This window comes from Drosophila subpulchrella, chromosome X (assembly GCF_014743375.2).
Source record: "Drosophila subpulchrella strain 33 F10 #4 breed RU33 chromosome X, RU_Dsub_v1.1 Primary Assembly, whole genome shotgun sequence".
NCBI lineage: Eukaryota > Metazoa > Arthropoda > Insecta > Diptera > Drosophilidae > Drosophila > Drosophila subpulchrella.
Window position 1 is genome coordinate 13,145,741 of NC_050613.1, and position 20,959 is coordinate 13,166,699.

General features: G+C 36.8%; 1 protein-coding gene across 2 annotated transcripts in view; it reads left to right on the plus strand.

Moving 5' to 3' along the window:
- Positions 1 to 905: 905 nt before the first annotated feature.
- Positions 906 to 20,959, plus strand: part of LOC119556234 (protein sprint) — a 114,922-nt gene continuing 94,868 nt past the window's right edge. Inside the window, exons 1-3 of one of the 2 annotated variants that reach the window (XM_037868263.1) lie at positions 906 to 1,444; positions 10,720 to 11,063; positions 13,613 to 14,388. In XM_037868263.1, the coding sequence (XP_037724191.1) occupies positions 11,034 to 11,063; positions 13,613 to 14,388 (806 nt within the window). In that variant the 5' untranslated portion in view covers positions 906 to 1,444; positions 10,720 to 11,033. The remainder of the gene's footprint in view (positions 1,445 to 10,719; positions 11,064 to 13,612; positions 14,389 to 20,959) is intronic. The other variant, XM_037868266.1, reaches the window with a different exon arrangement.

Consider the following 20,959-nt stretch of genomic DNA (forward strand, 5'->3'; position numbering starts at 1 on the left):
CGTTTTATGACATTTAAACTGAATATTACTGATCAAAATTTCAACTTTTTAAACATTTTTCAATACGTTCTTTTAATTTTATGACATATAATAATTAATTCTACCAGTATCCAATACAAAACAAGCAAAAGTTTAATAAAACAGTTTGGTTTTTTAAATAACTCATCTCAGTTAGACTGAGATTTTTAAAATTCTAGAATGAGAATTGATTGTCCTGGTATATTTAAAGAAAACAGTGATTTTGAAGAGGTGATTTTTGAAATTCTAGACTTAGATTTTATTTTACAAGTATGTTTTATTAATTTAGTTATTCCATAGATCTGTGATTCAATACTATTGGAGAAACAAACGATCAATAAAACAGTGATGGTAAAACAGGAAGATCATCTCAGTTAGACTGAGATTTTTAAAATTCTAGAATGAGAATTGATTGTCCTGGTATATTTAACAAAACAGTGATTTTGAAGAGGTGATTTTTGAAATTCTAGACTTAGATTTTATTTTACAGGTATGTTTTATTAATTTAGTTATTCCATAGATCTGTGATTCAATACTATTGGAGAAACAAACGTTTAATAAAACAGGAAGATTTTTTAAATATCACTTAATTTAACAGAGATTTTCAAATTCTAGATCAAAGATTGGATTCTCCAGTAACTTTATATTTTATAGAGCTGTGACCACAGTGCGCAATCGTTTCGCATCTCGTAATGTTGCTGTTGTGCCGATGTTGCTGTTGTTCCTGTTGCTGTTGCTGCTGTTGATGCTGCTGTTGCTGTTGCTGTTGCCGCTGTTATTATCGCACGGAGTAGTTGTTGTTGCTGCGCCGCCGGCGTCGCCGTTTGGCGGCGATCTTCGTTTTGTCGGCGGCTTCAGTTCAGTTCGAGTTCGCACTCGGCCACAGACAGTCGGTTGGTTGGTTGGTTTCGGTGGTTTCGGTGGGTCCGGTGGAATCGTCGCGTTCGTACCGCCAAAAGAAAAGAGAATAAAGACCGTAGTACCGCAGTAATACCGGGTCTCCAAATCCGAAAAGCCGTAGCCGTGTATAGTCACCAGCGTTTCGGCGCTAGACAATCGCGAGAATTGCTGCAGCCTAGAAGGAAAACAAAATAATGTGTCGCACAAGATCGCTGCGTGTCGCGCTCAATTAAATACACATACTTATTTTTATTTCCCCCTAGTCTTTATTTTTATTTTATTTTTTTCATTTTTTTTTTCTTTGCACCACACATCGCTGTTATTTATATTTAATTGTTTAATAACAACAGCAGCAACAGCAAAGTAAAGTGCGAAAAGTGAAGTGGAGTTTGCCGACGAGTGAGTGCGAGTGATGATCGCGAGTGCGCACAAAAAAAATTGGAGCAGGTTCCAGAGATATTCCATCTACAGTTCTGGTGTTCCTAGGTTCCAGAGTTTCGGTCTGGGTGGCTTTGGCGATCCCTTGGTAATTTTATTGAAAGTGATGATCGTATTCTACTTACATTTCCCCGCATTTCCCATCATTTCGCAAGTTCAAGTTCAGCGACCACGCCGACTCCTCTTCGCATTTTCTCTTTATCTCTTGCCCTTTTTGCACTTAAAGAAAATATAAAGCATACTTAAAACAGCAAATTAGTATAGCCCATCAAACTCAATCTAAATACAACGCCAATACTATCAGTATTTTATAAAAAAAAAAATATTTTTAAAATTGTGCATAATTTGATTTTACCTAAAATAGTGAAAACATATCTTTTAAGATATATATATATATATTGTATTCATTTCAATAATTCCACTTGCCAAAAAATTGGATAACGGTTACCAAATTTAAAAGTACATTATGAAGAAAGCCCATTTAAAGGCTGTTTTTAGGCTCAAAATTGCATATAAGATATTATAACCATTTCAAAAATACAAATTTAAAAATATTTAAAAATATTGTGATGTCTTTAAAATCAAATATTAAATTATTTTGAGTTTGTAAAGCTCTAAATAATTTATATGAGTGTAGTTAAATTTTAGTTGACAAATAATACTTTAATATATTTTATGGAATCTTAAGTAATTGGCTTGCATAAATATGTTTCGAGTTATAGGACTATAGACTGTATTCAGCTTTAAAAAGCTTGCTTTTTCTTCGAGTGAGAAGTTGTTCGCTCTTTCTGGCCAAAAGTGCGTTGGGTTCTTGCCTCGTTCTCTTTATTTTGCCCACTCAGTACATTGCACCTTTTGGGCCGCGTTTCCTTTGGTGTCGTCTTTCGCTTTCAATGCATTTTGACAGTGGATTGCTAATCGGCCAGGTATTCGCAGTCCACCTTATAGCCCCTACCATATACCATACGCCATGCACCATCTTTTGCCTTCGAATTCGAATTCCTGCCGAGGTTGTCATTTCCTACCGTCGGGCAGCGCCCTCTTGCTATCACACACCTGATGATAAACAGCTGAAATTTTGATAATTTGTGGGATTGCTGCGAATTGCTCAAATGGCTAATCAGCTGCTGTTAGCACTACCACTCAGTTTCCCCCTCTTTCCCCTGTAAAATCAGCCGTACAATTTGGCTTTGTCCCAGGCCTTATCGCATGCCAAAACCGACAAACCAAAAATAAAAAAACCTAAATCCGAGCCCGAAACCAAAACCATAAACAAAACCGCAGAATCGGGTCTATATTACCTCATTGTGGTTGTCCCAAGTGCACAGAAAAAATATATTTTGTGAAGTTATAATATTACAATCTTGAAACAATACATTACATTTTAATTAAAGCGCCTGAGTAATGAGTGTGCAATATTTTAATTGGCTCAGTATCGCCTTAATGTTATCTCAAAAATTATAAAACAGAGTAGTAATTCCTATTTCACTGCTTGAAAATTCATTTCTGTTTCAAATCGTATTTTCAAGAAAAGATATGTACCTACTAATACAATAAGAGAACGGTGTTGACAAAAACAAAAGATTTAAAAAGTGATTTCATGCCTTAAAATATTATTCAGTTAAGAATATTTAAGATCATAAGATTTCAGTTTTAAATCTTTAAGGCATAGTTCGCAACTGAATTATTTCCATGATAGCAACTTTTTGTTAAACGTTAAGTATTCTTTATTTTGTTCTCTGTGCGTGCATCATCAGATTGCTGATAACTGTAGAATGTTTACTGTCATTACCTGTGTCTCACTACCTGTACCATCCCCCCTCCCCCCTGTTGATATGGAATTTCTCATACAATTTGCGGTTGTCACTGCTATTAGCTTTAGATAGTCTTGTTCTTATCAATGGGTTGCTTTCGCTGGTCAGTTCTCCAGGTAGAGTTGCCCGACTTTGTATGTGTTTGCCCTCCCAGTCTGTTGATAGCCATCGTCGGTGGTTTACTTCGCTAATGATCTTCGCTCTGTGTAGGAACATCGAGTATATGTACGCTTACTAATCCACTCATATATCTTAGCATTTTCGCTTATCTCGATGGTCATTTAAATATATGTATGCATGAATTGCTGGGATACCATCGTATAAGACCCCCTATGTGCACAGTTGTTCTTGGCTTCCTTCGGGCGCTTTCCAATAAATATCGTTTTGCCAACTCTATTAACTAATGATCAGGTTGTAGTTATTAAGATTTTTGGGTCTCTTTTGTTGATTGTACACCTATGACTTCCATCAATCATTTCACACCTTAATAAACTTAAGGTTCTAGTAATAATTAGATCATAATTAGATCTAAAATTGCTTTCTCTGTAGATATAGAGTTTCCTAAGTTTCGCTTCATAAATATTTATTGAAAATGTTTGGTTACGTTTAGGCTTACAAAAATGTTTTCTAAACATTTTTTTGTATAGACTGATGATGTACAGTGGTCGGCATAAGTATTTTGACAAAATAAAAGTTAAGTATACTCATAACTTGAATTTACTTCTTGTAAACTATAGGCATCAATGGAAAGGTAATTTCAATGCCGTTTGAATGATACAATACATTTCTTTACCCATTCAGTACTTATTGAAAAGGACGAATTTGTGTAAATCAACTTTGAAATTTAAAAAAAAAACTTTTTTCCTCGTCTTGAAAACTTAAATTTTTTGATGCAAAAAGTTTCTTCAAACAAAAATAATAGTAACTGCAAAAAGAATTTTTCAAATATCATTTTGCTTATATTTTTTATGATTTTTTGAAAGTGACAATGTCGGAAAAAATTTGTATGAAAAAGACAAAAATATGGCTCAAATGCCTGTTTTTAAGCATTTTCAAAAATTCATAAAAAATATAAGCAAAATGATATTTGAAAAATTCTTTTTGCAGTTACTATTATTTTTGTTTGAAGAAACTTTTTGCATCAAAAAATTTAAGTTTTCAAGACGAGGAAAAAAGTTTTTTTTTTAAATTTCAAAGTTGATTTACACAAATTCGTCCTTTTCAATAAGTACTGAATGGGTAAAGAAATGTATTGTATCATTCAAACGGCATTGAAATTACCTTTCCATTGATGCCTATAGTTTACAAGAAGTAAATTCAAGTTATGAGTATACTTAACTTTTATTTTGTCAAAATACTTATGCCGACCACTGTAATGATACTGATTTCTTAGCATACGCATTGTATTTACAAATTTGATGTCTTTATAAATTCCTCAAAAATTTGCACTCTCATTTTTTGTTAAAATAAATCATTTGCAAATGATTCACACATAATTTTGGACTTAAATCATATATAATAACAATATTTGTATTAATAAACTACGTAGGAATAATTGTTGATTTATAAGTGACCACATTCTAATAGAAACCATTTTAAACTTGGACTTAATAAAATTCCTTACGATTATTGCTTCATTCAGAAGCCCTTATGATCTCAGCTGAATTCCCCAATAATATTTCTCACCCACACACCAAATGCCGCAAGCGCGTCACAATTATTCGCATCAGTTTGGGTGGCCAAGAAAAAAAAAGCGAAAAAATTGCCAAAATAAGTCAGCTTTGACTAATGCGCTGCATTGGCTTTGCGATCAGTTTTTGGCGATCGGTTTTTAGCACCAGTTGAGATCCATGTGGGCGCAGCAGCCAAAATAGTTGGCCAAGTTGGTCCCAAAAGCCTCTAAGTCTCACTCTTGTTTTTGTTTCGGCTTTGTTTTGCTTTCGGCTATCTGCGCTAACCGCTGTGCCCAACTGTTCCAATAGAAAGCCAGTTAACAGCGATCCGCTCCGGTTTTGGGTTTTATAGATAGATGATAGGGAGAAGACGCTCGAGGATGGGAATTGTGGATCGTGGATAGTCGATCGGCGGCATGTCGATCAGTCGATTGTCGGATCGTCAGCGTCTAAATATAGATTTCGACCATATTTGCTGGCAAATATTGGCCATGAGTGTGCGACGCTCGAACCTGCCTCAATTCAAGTGGGTATGGCTATGGTATCTGTATCTGGGCCTTTATGTATATATATATATATATATATGTAGTATGTGTAGTGTATCTGCAACTGCACGTGTTTTTGCGGCAGACGGCAGATCGGGCAACATGTCACCCCACGCGACATGCCACATACTACACGCAACATGCCACATTTCTCCATCACAGTTCTGCCCGTCTTTTTTTTTATTTTCGCCTCAGCATTCCCAGCGATCTGATGTCGACTACCGAGCTCGAGCTCCCTTAATAAGTCTTAATCTATATGTCAATATTTTCTTGTTTAGTTTCCAAACACACACGGCCCATGGTATCTCAGTCTGTATCTGTATCTGTATCTGTATCTGTGAGCGCAGAAGTATCTATATTTGATGTGTATCTTTTTGGCCAGCCAATTCTCCTTCGCATCCACATCCACATCCACATCCACATCCACGTCCACGTCCATATCCACATCCACCTCTTCCTGGTTGTGCCATGTCGGCATCTCCATCTCGCATTCAGACAATGCCCGCGTATTCATAAACAAGGCCTTCGCATTCGTAGTCGTATTCGTATTCGTATGCCTATAAGTATTCGTTTTCGTATTCGTCCGCCTACTGTCCCTCATCTAGTTCGCCTCCTTCTTCGGACGCCTCGAGATTTCAGCAAGTTGGTGCCACTTCTCGGTTGCCATGCGCTGCAAACAAAATGTTTCCTCCATACCCAGTGATCCCAGGGTAAATGATATATTGCGTTTTCGAGCCAACATGCAAAGGGATAAAGATCTTGGCGAATAAAATAAAACAAATGGCGAATAAAATCAATTTCTTAACTAATTTTAGTTCACAAAATAAAGCACTTTAAACACTTAAATATTCAAAGCATAACAAAAATATCGTTGAATTTTAGAAATTACTTATAGATGAGAAGTTAATAGGGTTTGTTCTTTTCCTGAAGAACATTTTCCTGAATTAAACAACTTTTCCTAAAATAAAAATAAAAATTTCTAATAAGTCCAATTGGATGGTGAATTAATAAAATTCAGGGCCAATATATTTTGGGTGTAGGCAATGTTTCAGACTTTATAATGTGCATATAATCTTTATAAGCATTGTTTAAAGCTTAGGTATGCCAAACTAAACCTAGATATACCATGATTTCTAGCCACATTCAAGAATGGTACCATACATTTTGATCTTACATTTTTTTAATACTTTTAAATACATGACAATGGGTATCGTGAAGTCGGCACGATCGACCATACCATTCTGTCTTGTTTTTTGGTGCGTTCTGTTTGCCCACGGCTGCTGATATGATATGGTATGGTTGGCTGTCCTGGTTGAGACTGTTGTCCGTGCAAACTGTCGTCATTGCATTGTCTCTCCTTCACTTGGAACTTGGCTTGTTTGTTTGTTTGTTTGCTGCTTTTCTCGACTGGCTTTTGCCTGGCAGTAGTTTCTTCTGTGTCTGGTGGAAAGTAAAAGTCGGGTCTTTTACTCTGGCCATAAAGCCATTGGTAAGCGATGAAAGCCATCCGTCAGATATGCAGATACTCAAAACCCGAACTTATCTAGAGCTGGTCTAACCACTCGCTAACTGACCTTGGTCAACGCGATCTGCATTGCCCGTATCTATAGCTATAGATATAGATGTAGGTATATAGATAGGCTATATTACGACAGATAGACGACTGCATATCGCATGTCGATTGCAGTGACGCCAATGCAATTGTGCAGATTAATTAAAGGGACACTTGTTGTTCGCTGATTGGAACCATTGGATGCATGACCCACATGCATTTCAATTGGCGAGTGCCACTCTGAAAATACACAGTGAGAAAACATGCAAGAAATTCTTAAAAAAAAAAAAAGTATATCAAGAAACTGTGGGGAAAAGTACGTAAAAGTTTTCAAGCTGATTGACTTGAATTAAGGGAAATGGTTGATTTCAAATATGAATTGCTGACCATTTTCTCCCTGTGCAGCCATACTTACCCCAGAACTCAATTGATAGGCAACAAAGTGCGATCGATTTCGCCTTGGCTACGAAATCACCTTCGGCCCAATTGAAATTGAGAGGCCATCCATCCAACCATCCAACCATTCAGCCCATCATCGTCAACATCATTAAGGCAATCATCATCGGAGAGCGAAGTTTGTGGCTCTGATTCTGATTCTCAAGACCCACTGATGGGGCTTATCATTCAATTTACACTTGAGCAGCGCTGGTTTATCGGGGAACCGGCACAAAGGCCAGAAGAACCTAGCGATAAAGACTCTCTACTCTTCCGAGAAGATTAGACGTAGGCCCGCCGAAATCTCTGGCCGTTCGTTTGAGATTCTCGTTTATATGTATCTCGGAAAGCCAAAGCTATAATATCACACAACACAATTCATTTCAATTTCACGCTGCTATTTAACCTTAACACAAATTCAATAAATAACCGAAGCGAAACCAAAATATTCACATACCAGCGAAATTGATAAGCCCTAAAGAGATCGATCCGATCGACAGCCTCGTTAGCCAAGCACCATATTTCGTATCATATTGATATTGTTATTGATATTTCATGCCTCAAATATTTCTTGGTCATGATGTTTGGGGGGCAAAGCTGTCGGTCGACTCTTGTTTCACATTTGGCTAATGAGCTCCGAAAAAGTGTGGTAAACAAAACGTCTCAAAACAAACCAAAGACCTGTTTGGATCTGCAAGATATTTGGGATGTTAATAATATGCTGGGTTAGTAAAGGGTTATCTAAGTCTCTGTTTTGATTTAGTGAAAGAAAAATAAATAAGAGTTTCGAGAATAAACCTTTTAAAATAGTAATATCATAAAGTTCTGTGATTCTTAGGCAACTCCATTATAAAATAAATATTTTTAGAAATCGAAGTTACAAATTTTTAAGTTTTGATTCATGCTTTATTTTTATTTAAGAACTTTTTTTTGCTATCCTGGATAAAACGAGAATATGAAATTATAAAAATCAGAAAGGCACAGTATTTGTGCAAATGATATCATTATAAACAAAATAATTACCTACTTATTTTATTACCTTCCTTGTGTTAACATTTATTGGTTTATTCCAATGCACAAGTCGCAGTTCCATGTTTATAAGTTGTATCACAGAGTTATAAACAAAAGCAAATGCGAGATGTTAATAAATAAAGCCATTCTTTCCCAGAAACCATGTGACACAGGTTTGTTCCACAGAATTAAATTTCATTTTTTCGCCAGAAGCAATTCTATAGCTTGCCGTGCAACTCCGCTAATTTTGTGTACAATACCATTTCGAGTCCGACATTACCATTACCCCATCGATATATCTGATCGGCAATTTATGCAGCTAGAGTGGAGAGGTGTGACGAAGCTAAATAAATAACAGCTCGAAGACAAAACACTCGTTTTGTATGCATTTAAAGCTATTATAATGAGCTGCCTACCCCTCATTTTTTGAAGATCGGTGGAGATCGTTGACTTGTATTTTTTTCACGCTCCTCATTTGATTGCCAGCGATTTGGAATTCGGACTTTGGGAAATGTTGCGCAGCGCTTGACAACGAATGCATTTCAGATGGAGTCAAAACTTCTGGTTGTCACCGTTGATATTCGTCAGATACACTCGTATATAAAATACACACGCGTATCTTGTATCTGGTATCTCTGAACTGGTGAAAAATTTCATTTGCAATTCAACTTCCGTCAACTGGCCGAGGAATTTCGTGGCTTTTTGAGCCAGTTCAGCAAAAACAAAAAAAAAAAAAAAAAAAAAAAAACATTTTTAAAACGAGTCAACGAGAGGGACAAGTTAAGCGGACAGATGGAATGAAATGGTTATGTAAATGCAGAAATTGAAATGAAAATGTAATTAATGAGCATAAAATGCGGAAAATTGTGGAAAAATACGTGAAACGAGTTTTTCATTTTATTTCGGTTTTCAGTTTTCAGTTTCAACTTCGGTTTCTGTTTAAGTTTCTGTTGCTATTTCATTTTCAACATCTACATCGCCATTATCACCATCCATCGCAATCCCCATGAAATGCGTAGCGGGGTTAGGGCAATGGGGTTTTTGGATTCGGATTCGTATTCGTATTCGGATTCGAGCTTAAGTAGGGGTACGGGTTCGGGTTCGGACATTGTCAAACAAACTTCGGGCCAATGTTTGGACAGGGGCAGAGCAATCGCTCGTGCACGGGTTTTAATTAAAAACGTATGAATGTATCTTGCAGATATGTACATTCACTTTTGGACAGTCGCGTAGAGTCTTTTTTTTTAATATTTTTAATACTTCATTTGCCAGTAGATGTTGTCTGCTGTCTGTCTGCCGGGCACTTTTGCAGCTATCTGGAGTCATGGGAATGACATTAATGAATGTCCCTGAAAGTATCTAGGAAATATTTGTCTTTTGTTCTCTCATGAAATTTTATTGCAATCGGTTGTACTGAAAATTAATATAAATGCCAGAAATAATTCTTAAAAACAAATTATTCCCTATTCACAATTTTTTAAATTTAACAATGGTAACGTAATTCGAAGTTCTTTAATACAAGTATAAATAATCTAAAATAACTAATTTATAATAAATAGAAAAGATATATTAGAAAACTAGACCGAGTTTATTAAACAAATATTTTACAAACAAAATAAAGTGGAAAATACGCCAATTTAAAAATTTCGTTGTACTTAAAACACAAATGTCTTATTTATTTGTTTTTTTTTTTTAAATCAAATATAATGTTGCACACTTTTGGAGGTATTTTTAGGATTTTTCAATTTTTAAGATATTTTCATTTGGATTAAATTTCTGAACTTTTTTGATATATTGAACTACCTATAGTTTCTTTTTCCAAATTTAAATGGCAGTTATTAAAAATGATTTTCATTTATAATTAAAAAGATTTACATAAGTGAATACTATTATTCATTGTTATATTTTTGGTATTTAATATACTGTTGCATACTTTCAGATGTATTTTTTTGGGTTTTTACCTTTTAAGAGATTTTTTAGTTCCTAATGTTTTGTATTTCTTTAAAGAACTTTTCAAATGATATATTAATTGGTTTTATTTTCCTTTTTCAAATTTGTATAGCAGTTATTAAAAATGATTTCGATTGATCTTAAAAAGATTAAAATAAGTGAAGACCATAGGTGTGAATATTGTCAATCATGAACTTCTTATAAATCAAACCCACCCACTTACCAATCCCTATATCATTCTCAAGCTTATTTAATTGAATTTCTTTCGTTATTAAGTATGCGAATGTATGCGAACCATGCTATCGGCTGGAACGCCTTCTCCAGAACCCACATTCAGAGTTCCCACTAAAACCCATAACTCTTTCTAAATTCTCTGCCCACAGTTAAAGGAGCACGTACAATTGCCAGTCCCTGTTCGCGGATCAGGGTCCACCACCTGTCGTTAATTAAATGTCAACACATCCGAGGGGAGGGGAGCAGGAAGATCCAGCCGAAGAGTCCGAGGAGCCAAATGAATTGGATTCGAAACTGGAGACCGAGTATCCAGTATTTAACCCAAACGAAATTGTGCAAAATGTTTGCCCGACTGTCACATAAATCATAAGAATCATCATCATCAGAACAAGACCGAAGAAACCTTGAGGAGAAGGAGATATATCTGGATAAGCGAAAGAAATCTCAACGAAAAATAAGGAAAATGGTTAATGCGGTGATGGATGCCATAGCGGTAAGTGAGGGGGGTCAAAACAGATTGATCACCGGGAGCTTGTTTAATTTAATTTGCAATATTATGCAGAATAATTTGCGATTCTCCGTTTCGTTTTTATGATGCCTAAATTGAAATTGCCGACTGAAAGGCCCCCTTTTTCCCCTTTCCCATTTTAATTCCCCAATTCCCCGCCAGCCAATTGAAGTTTTGTTTGTACTTCAAACAAGACACTCTGCGGTTGAGTTTCGTTTCGTTTTGTTTTATTTTATTTCCTTTTTTTTTTTTGTATCTGCTTGTTTTGCCCACATTTTCAATTTGAATTTGTTGGCTGTGGCAATTGCTCAATTGGCTGGCTTGTCTATGTCTTTGTCTCAATCATTGTCTGTGTGTGTGGGTGTGTGCGAGTGTGCGAGTGTGGCATATTACATGCTAATCCATATGTTTAAGTTGATTTCTCGTTTCGCTCTTTTTCCTGCTGGAAAATGAAGGAGTGTAACAGGGCGTATACGCGATGCGGATTAGGAAAAAACCCTAGGAACAAGAAAAACAAATCCTTGAGTTGGAAAAAAAAAATGTTCTCTGTAGTTAGATAATTGTTATAATGCTTTAAGATTGGGGATAATATGCAGAATTAAAACATTAAGGTCTTGACACTTGTCAAGTTTTTCACTAACTGGATTTATTTTAAATTGTCATGGCAACATAGAAATAAATATCTACAGCTTTACAACATTTTATGATTTTATATAAATTCAGAATTTTGTTATTAAATCTAACCGGTTAGTATAAAATCAATCAAGTGTTCAAGCTCTACCTTAAGAACTTTTTGAATTAATCAGTTTTCAATTAGTTATTCCAGTAAGAAAATGTCTTTTGTTATAAATATGCAACCTTGTTAAATGCAATCTTTAATAAAACATGTATTAGCTTCAATTAAAAGTAAGACTTCATAGATTCAAGCTTTTCAAATGATTTGAATCCTTGCCTCGGATCTTACATACATTTTAGATACAGACATACATATATGATGATTTCGAAAGGCACCTTATATGGCCTTTTGGCAGACAACTGAGCTTGCAGTTCTTTTGCATCGATCATCGGGTTGGTTCACATCAACAATTCATTCCCCGATTTTTTCCATTTCACTCTTTGGCCAGCATTTGCATACAACTCGCCTTAAAACCTCAGAAAAATAACAAAAAAAAAATTGAAGAGAGAAAAAACCATAGAAATATTTATAAATACCGAAACACAAAAAAAGACAGCAAGAAACAGAAGTGGAGATCAAATTAGCACAGAGCGTGGGAGCCGGTTTGCTTTTCGGTTGACGTTGCCTTGCTGCTTTTTGGCACTCGGGACATGGTTAACGTTAACCATGTTGCACATGGAGCCACCGCAGACATGGGTGGTGGCCTATTGGCAGGGGCAGGGGGTTTGGGGGGCCTTGGGGGGTCTGGGGCATATCGACGGGACACCGGCGAAAAAAAAAAACCCGTTATTATTGCATTAGCCGAGACAGTGGCGCGTAATTATTGGAGATCGACACACAAGTACGGCCTCGCCACAGACCGCCGGAAGTTAAGACCAGTTGGACAGGTACCAAAGGCACCCAGGCACCCAGTCTCGCCTTCCGATCCCCGGAAACCTCCCTGCAACTCCAAGTCCAACTCCATCTACAGTTCCCAAGCCCAGACCAACCCACTGTTTGTGTTACGAAAATTCCTCACGGACCCAGTTCCGAAGGCTAAGTCCAAGTGCCACCGATTTGTGCACTAAGAAAAATGAAAAGCATATGTATTTCTTAAAATTATAGATTATACATTGTAATTTTTTATTCTTGATTAATATTGTAATTATATAAAAAAACATTGATCATATGTATATATAACGATTTCTCAAGTAACTATAGATAAATACTATTTAAAATCGAAGAACGAGTTAAAAGTTTCTTTCCATCTTTCATTTTAAAAATCATATATCTATCCCAACATCGAGTATTGACAACTCATTATCTAGTTTGGCTATAAAACTGATATTACTAAGTCAATACAAAACGACTGTAATTACTTTAATGCCAAACATTGGTTTCTATAGGTTTCTAAAAAACAGTACAGGTTTTAGACCGCATCGAAACGGAAAAGGTGTGATGAAGTGGTGGGGTCATAAAAAAAACTAAAGAGGAAGTGTTTTTTATATGTATAGTTGGAAATTTAACAAACTTCACGTTTTTCTTTAGATCAGAAAAGTGCAATAGTGTTTGCCATAAATGATCTTAAAGCTATCTAGATTTTAGCAGAGAACCTTTTTAAAATAGGTTTTTTTTTTATAAGCCTTCTAAATATATGAAAACTGACTGTTTAAGATATTACTGTTTATCAAGTGGTCCCCTGTCTTTAAATGAATAGCCCCATAATGATCTTCAACTGTTGGTCAATTTCAACGATTGTATTGGGGCTAAGCCATTGTGGGATTCATTAGGTTGTACAATGTGCATATATATGTATAGTGATTTGGAGGCTTGTCGAACGAACTCTCCGTTAACCCCAACGATTGCTATATCATTGCAGCTGCTCAGCTCGCTGGCCAGCGATTTGGACATAATGCTAAACGATCTTCGTTCGGCGCCGAGTCATGCAGCAACATCAGCAACAACAGCAACAGCAGCAGCAGCAGCAACAAACCAACAGCAACATCAACAGCAACAGCAACATCATCTCCATAATCAGCAGCAAATGCAATCAAGGCAATTGCAGGCACATCATTGGCAGAGCATTAACAACAATAAGAATAACAACATCAGTAACAATAACAACAATAATAATATTTATAATAATAATAACAATAATTTGCCACACCCACCTTGCCTGATCGACATCAAACTGAAGTCAAGCCGATCGGCAGCAACCACATTAACCAGCACTGCAACAACAACACTAACAGCAACCTCCAATCAGCTGCAACAGCAACAACAGCAACAACAACGACGTCGTGTGGCCCCCAAACCATTGCCACGCCCCCCGCGACGTAGCCGCCCATCGGGGCAAAAGGAGGCGGGGCCGGCGGATGAGGAGGATGGTGATACGGATGCCAGCGACCTGGCCAACATGACATCACCGCTGAGCGCCACTGCAGCGGCCACTCGAATTACCGGCCTCTCGCCGGAAGTGAAAAAGGTTCAGCGGCTGCCCCTGTGGCACGGCCGAAATGCCGGAAACGGAAGCACCACCCACACCCACACCCACTGCCACCCAACGAACGCCTCCGTGCAACGCCGCCTGCCAATCCAAGGTCATCAGCAGCGAATTCTGACCCATCGAGTCCATCATCATCGACCTCAGCATGGGTAAGTTCCCTTTATAAAGTTCTCAAAATATTAGATTACAAATTTTTTAGATGATTAAATAGAATCAACATGAAGTGATCTTTAAATAAGACAACAAACACTTGATGTGATAGTATGATATGATAATACAAAACGTCGATTTCTTAGATCAGGATTAGATTTTAAACATTGTATTGTCACCGTAGATGGATCAATCTTTTACAAAATTTTAAAATAACAACATATTTTCTTCCCTTAATATTTAAGGCTACCCTCTTTGTTTTATTATTGTTTTTCCAAATTACTATAAAAACTATGTTTGATTTATTTTCTTATATTTTTAGGCTAACTACATTATTTAAGAAGAACAAAACCAGTTTGATACCATTAATCATTTGATTCGTTTTATGTAAACATATATATTTTCGATTTATAGATACAATAGATTTGCGATAATTTTTGAAAGCGCACGTTCATTCCAAAAGTCTTAAACTATAATCATTAGTTAAATATCCATAGGTATATTCCAGGATTTGTAGTAAATGGATGCATTTAAAGCAAACAGAAACTTGGTTCGGATTAATGTTTTTATAGCACTTGTGAAATCTGAAATTAAGGGGAATAAGCAAAAGAAGGAAAAGTGTAAGATCTGGCCCATTAAAGCGAAAGTGGTCGTAGCACTGTCAGATTTTGGGTCAAAACAATATTAAAAGTGGCAACCGTGCCTTTCGCTGTTGTTCTTGGCCATAAGGAAGGGAGTTGTGCTTTCCCGGAACCCGGCCGGCTGACCAGACGAAGTTGAAGTCGAAGGCCTTGGGTCTGGGGTCTTGGATTTTGGATCTTGAATCTTGGTGCCCCTGGCGAAGGGTTAGCCATGTTGGCAATGGGCTGTGAACGGTTCATGCTCCGCTGAGCGCTTCATGGGAATCGGCGGAATGCTTCGGTGGCACCGAGAAGAGCGCCCTAATGGGTTAAGCCAGGTCAGTTTAACCGGCGGGTGGGTGTGCCAGCTGAATCATCAACGTCATGGTCACCAGTTGAACTGGGGATCACTTCGGGGTCACCTCCGGATGAGCTTGGCAAAATGCAAATGGTTAAATGCGAAAGACTTCTTCAAAGGGGTTGAACATTTGGTTATTAATCATTAAGGTACATATGGTATAGTGGGCAAGTCAGCTATGCTTCGTATCTAGAAATGTAAAGAAATCTTAAGAAACCTTGAAGACAAAAATATGCATCTGCAAAACATTGCCGAATATCAGGTTATTGGAAATTTTATGATCGTCTTATATTAGATTCAATTTAGATTCAATATAGATTCCTTTAGTATATCAATTTTATTCCATTAAGTTTTTTATATGTATGTGGGATCATAATAGATCATCGCTTATATATTCATGGAGTGCATTAGTGCGAATTATTTCATAGTTTATAGATTCCTTGAGTGTATCAATTTTTTTCCATTTAGTTTAGTGGTTAATCTGTTATATTAAGGTTTCATTACGTGGCGACAGCTTGACGAGGGTGCAAGTCGGGGTCACCACTCCGGTTGACACCAGTCACATTGTAAGCCTTGGCAGCCAAAGTCTCAGTCTTAACCTTTTCATTAGCCCCGCACCCAAGAAGCCACTCCTCCGACCAAAAGATTCGGTTGTAACCGGCACAAAAGCCAACTAACTTGGGCCCACAAAATGTGTAACATGAAAATATAGTATATCGATATTTGTGTAATCCATGTAAGCGCAATAAGTTTAGCATATAAATTATGAGGCCCTGTCCAGAGTTTCGACTGGTAGCCATACCCATCCAAAAACCCACCCGTTCTTTCGACCTTCTTAGTGGTATATGGTCGTTAAAAGAAGTTCCACTTGAGGAGAAAAAAAAATGGAAAGGAGACAAAACGAGGGTCTGTAAATGAAGTGTTATATTTTATGTGGCAATCCGCAATGTCGGCGATGACAAAAACCAAAGACAAATACAAGGCACCATAAACTTGAGTAAATATGAATATGTCTAACTGGGTGGGTGGTTTGCTGGTTGAATGGATGGGCGAGTGGGCGAAGGACCTTATTTTTGGCTTGGGGAGAGGGGTTTTCCATGGCTATGTTGCCTGTTGACGGGCGGAAGAACCATTTCATTCCGTTACCATCCCATCCCTCCACATCCCCTTTTATCCTGCTGGTACAAAGGGTTGTGACTTTTGTGTGTTTAGCTATTTATTAAATTTGTTTGCCAACACATCGGCGAATGGGTGGGTTTTCGGTTCGGTTTTTCCAAAGGGGGAGACCATAAGGACCCACACGAACATGAGCTGCGTAACTAATTTGCTTAAAGTGCACGATGCCTCATCAACATCAGTTACCATGGACTGTGGCACCAGCTCCTTTCAAACGTCAATGAATTAGTGTTTTAGAAAACGCAACAGAAAATATTGAAAATAATAAGATTAACAAATGTGATAGCATAACAAAAGAAAAGCATTTTTAAAAGAATTTAAAAGATATGGATTAAAGTAGTACTAGTAAGTTCTCAAAAGAATAAGATCAACAAATTTGATGACAATTTAAATTTACAAAGCTAATTCCCAAGCTAAAAACCGCAATAAATCAATTTAAAATAAAAAATATTTAATTTAATTTATTGTTTACGAATCCTGAAATCGTATTATTATTTTTAAACCATAGCTATATACAACATATTTATAGTAAAAACCCTTACCCTTACCTTAAATTTTAAGAGAACCCTTAAGATACTAGTCCTAAATATCCTTTCTTTTAAATATATGAGATAGATATATTTTCATTCCCCACAGTTCGTTTTTGACCCACTGTTCTACGCTGAACCGCAGAAACTTTCGGTTCGGCTTCCCAAGTGTTTTGTGGTCTTTATCCTCAACCCTGCCCTCTGACTCCGAGAATTGATGATGTCTAGGACCGTCTATATATTTTCTGCGAGTATCCCTCGACCCGCCATCATGACCATCATGGCCATCAGCATCATCATCATCATGGCCTTGATGATTGTCAAAAGTTTGTGCAATTTGAGCGTTTTAAGTTTGACACTGTCAACGATGCGTATGCGTGTCCACAGGAGACAGAATGGCATCAAATGCGACAGGTGTTTGCTTTATTAACTAAAACAACACAGAAATGTACGAAACTCGAGACATCCCCGAAAAAGTGGCGTTAGGAAAAGGCCATAATGCGGCTGACATGTAAACAGATTAACATAATTAATTTATTTGCCTCTTGCTCACTGCTGTCATCGTCTAATGCTCAAGATGTTGTACTCTTTCCCAGGGGTATACACAACTTAAAGATACTTCAAAATATATAGCAAGAAAATATGTAGGTGTTTAAAAAAGTTTAAAGTCTCCTTAAACATTTACTATTTTTTCTAGCTTTTGGAAATAAGTTTAAGATATCCAGTCTTAAAAAGGTAACAACACCTTATTATTGAGAATATGTATACCATAAATCTACAATAAATAAACTATATTTAAAATTCGTTACATATCTACGGTTTATTTTATTATCCCCAAACATTTGCCAGTTTTTGGAAATATGCTTGAAGTATTTGCTAGTTTTTAAAAGTTGGCTTAAAAGAATAGGTCACCTATTTTCAAGGTATATTTTATAAACTAAAATAAAAGCATGCAATCATTAAAAATGTATTAAAAAGGTAGGTTGTTTTCTGGATTTTGAGCATTTATTATATTTATTCTATTATAAAATAAAAACATGTATTAAATTAAATTTCAATATATAGGTAGAGTATATCTGGTTTACTCAGAACTTATCCCTCAAGTTTCCCCCGCAATTGATCAAACTAATTTGAGGTCTTTGTCAAAGGGATGCAATTAACTTAATTAAGCTGTTGAAATTAGTCAAAGTCAAATACGAAGCGGTGAAATGTGTGTGATTAGGAATCCGTGGGGGAAAAGTATCTTATGGTTGGATCATGACTGCGGCCTCATTAATGTTTTGATGTTTGTCATCTTGCAGGTAGGCCAAACGAATCGATGTTGGGACTGAGATGATTGTTCATTTTTTTTTGCAGATCTCTTTGAATATTCATACCATAGAAATCATGACCTGATCTCAAGAGAGATATCTCTCTCTTTGTGTGAATATCAATCATATTTAGCATACAACTGTCCATCCATCCTTGAGCGATTGAATGAATGAATGAGTGACTGGTTGAGTGCTGTGGGCAAAAGCCATGAAACAAAATCGAGGTTCCCGCATTTCAATTTCAATGCCAACTAGATGGACTTCAATTGAAATCCCCGATTTGGCAATTATGCAACTCCCCCGCATTTTATTTCATATTTAACACACTTTGGCCACAGACCCGCTCTAAATTTCCCCAGACAATACCACTGACCAAAGACATAAAAAGAATACCCAACAAAAGGCCCCAACAAGAAAGTCCACTAAACAAAAGTGTAAAACATTAAGAAGAACAACAAAGAAGCAAGGAACTCGGGAAATATGCAAATTGAAAGGACCTAAATAAAAAAAAAACCAAAAAAAAAACCGAGACCATGAGGGAAACAACTTTCGAGTGACGTAAATTGCATATTAAATTTTACATTTTTCATATTTATGCAGCTTCACCAAGGCAGTCGTAAAGTGAAAGTGACTCGAAGGAAGTTGGGGGTAGGTACATATCCCCATCACCCATCTGCCCACTGTAAGTACAGTGGGGTCAGTAGAAGTAGAGGCAGAGGTAGAGCTCGCCCCCTTGGCAAGGAAAAACAACATTTCAATTTGGGAAAATATTCATTATGCTCAAGTGTAAGCGACGCAGACTAAACGGAAGCGGAAACGTGCCAAAGCAAGAAAAGGTGACCCCAAACCAGGCTCTCCAGTTCGCCCAGTTTTCCCCTTCCAATTTTCCTTCCATTTTTCAGCCACTCATTTGGCCATTGTCAGGCGGCTTCTTCTTCATTGTCGTCGTGGCCGTTGTGTAAAGTTTTATAAAGTTATGAAAAGTCATTCAAGTTCAGCCCACCACCTCAACCACCATTTTCCCCAGACGAATCAACGACTTGGCGACTTTCGAGCACTTTCTGCTCATTTTCCCCTGGAAAATTCTGAGTTTTCCCCACCGGGGGTAGGGGTTGGGGTTGGTGTGTTGTTGGAGCTCAAGCTAAACAATAAAGCCGTCAAAAACGTGCATCGTCTACGAGGACACTTTTTGGCTCCTTTGGTCCACCTGCTCCTTTCCTGCAGTCAACATTGTCATCTAAGCTGCAATGACAAGTTGCTTCAAGTGGCAGAAGAAATTGACGGCAATCCGGGGCACTCTAAGCCGATTTTCTCAAGCGTGCGGCATGCGAATTATATTCGAATAATCATTGTTCAAAATAAACTTGAGGAATTTCAGTATGCCTTTGCGTTCGTCGTATAAACCGATGGGTTTTCCCCATTTGTATCACTTTTAACACATTTTTAAGTATGTCTAATCTCTATATAATTACCAAAAATATACATTTTGAAAATTTTAAAGTGTATATAAATTTGTTTTAATACTTTCTTTTTTCTCATCTAATAGCAACCCATTAAATTTAAATTTATTTAAATTTTTAACGATCAATTTGCCAGAAAACCATGTGGCTTGTTAGCTTTGGATGTAAGCTGCCCAAAACAGTTGGTTGTTCGCCGTATTTGGCTAAACTACGATTGAAAAACCGAAAAAAAAAGTGTATTTTTGTCTAAAATCGGAATTCCATTTTATCCCATTTTCCAAATTTTTTTGCAAAATAAACATGATGAAACTTCTTTAAAAATTTTGAGTATTGATCAAGAAATTAATTTTCCTGGAAGTTATAAAGATCATTAGCTCGTTGTTTAATTTTCTATCCATTGACATTTAAACCTGAAAATTTTGTATTTTGGTAAATTTTCACAAAAATACATAAAGCATTAAAAAAATTCGTAAATTTGTCAAAAAAAAATAATTTTTTGGAAAGTAAAGCGGATTTTTAGCTTTCAATGTAGGCTGTTCAGGAGAGTGGTTTCTTTAGCTGTACTCCTTGATTTGGCTAATATCTTTTGACCAAATTATTAATCCTTATTTCCCGCATAAAATTGGTAGGGCATAGAAGATTCATAATGCCATGCTGTGATGTCCCTACTTTCATTGCTTTTATCTTAAACACTTCGTCACTAAACGCTGCATTGATGCCAACACTTAAGGGCTCCTTTTTCCATTAGCATCCGTTCTGGGACAGCTGCTACTCCTTTTTGGCCGCTGTAAAGTGCACCTTTAAAGCTCATTAGCTACGCAAAGTTGCCACATTGTGGCCCAGCCCACGACTTTAATGTCACTTCATGCAGCAGCAACGAGTGTCTGGTCATTTTAGCCCCCTCAATTCGGGTGCGTATATATACATATACCTACCTACATACTACAGATATATGTGCGTGTGCTCGAGTGTCGCCTGTTTCCATGGGCTGCAGTAAATAATTTTTGGCAGAAAGGTTGTTGAAACATTTAATAAAACCAATATAAATCATAACAAACACTTAGCCTAACAACAACCACAAAAACGGAGACAAGTGGCAGGGGCGTAGGTCGTTCTGGG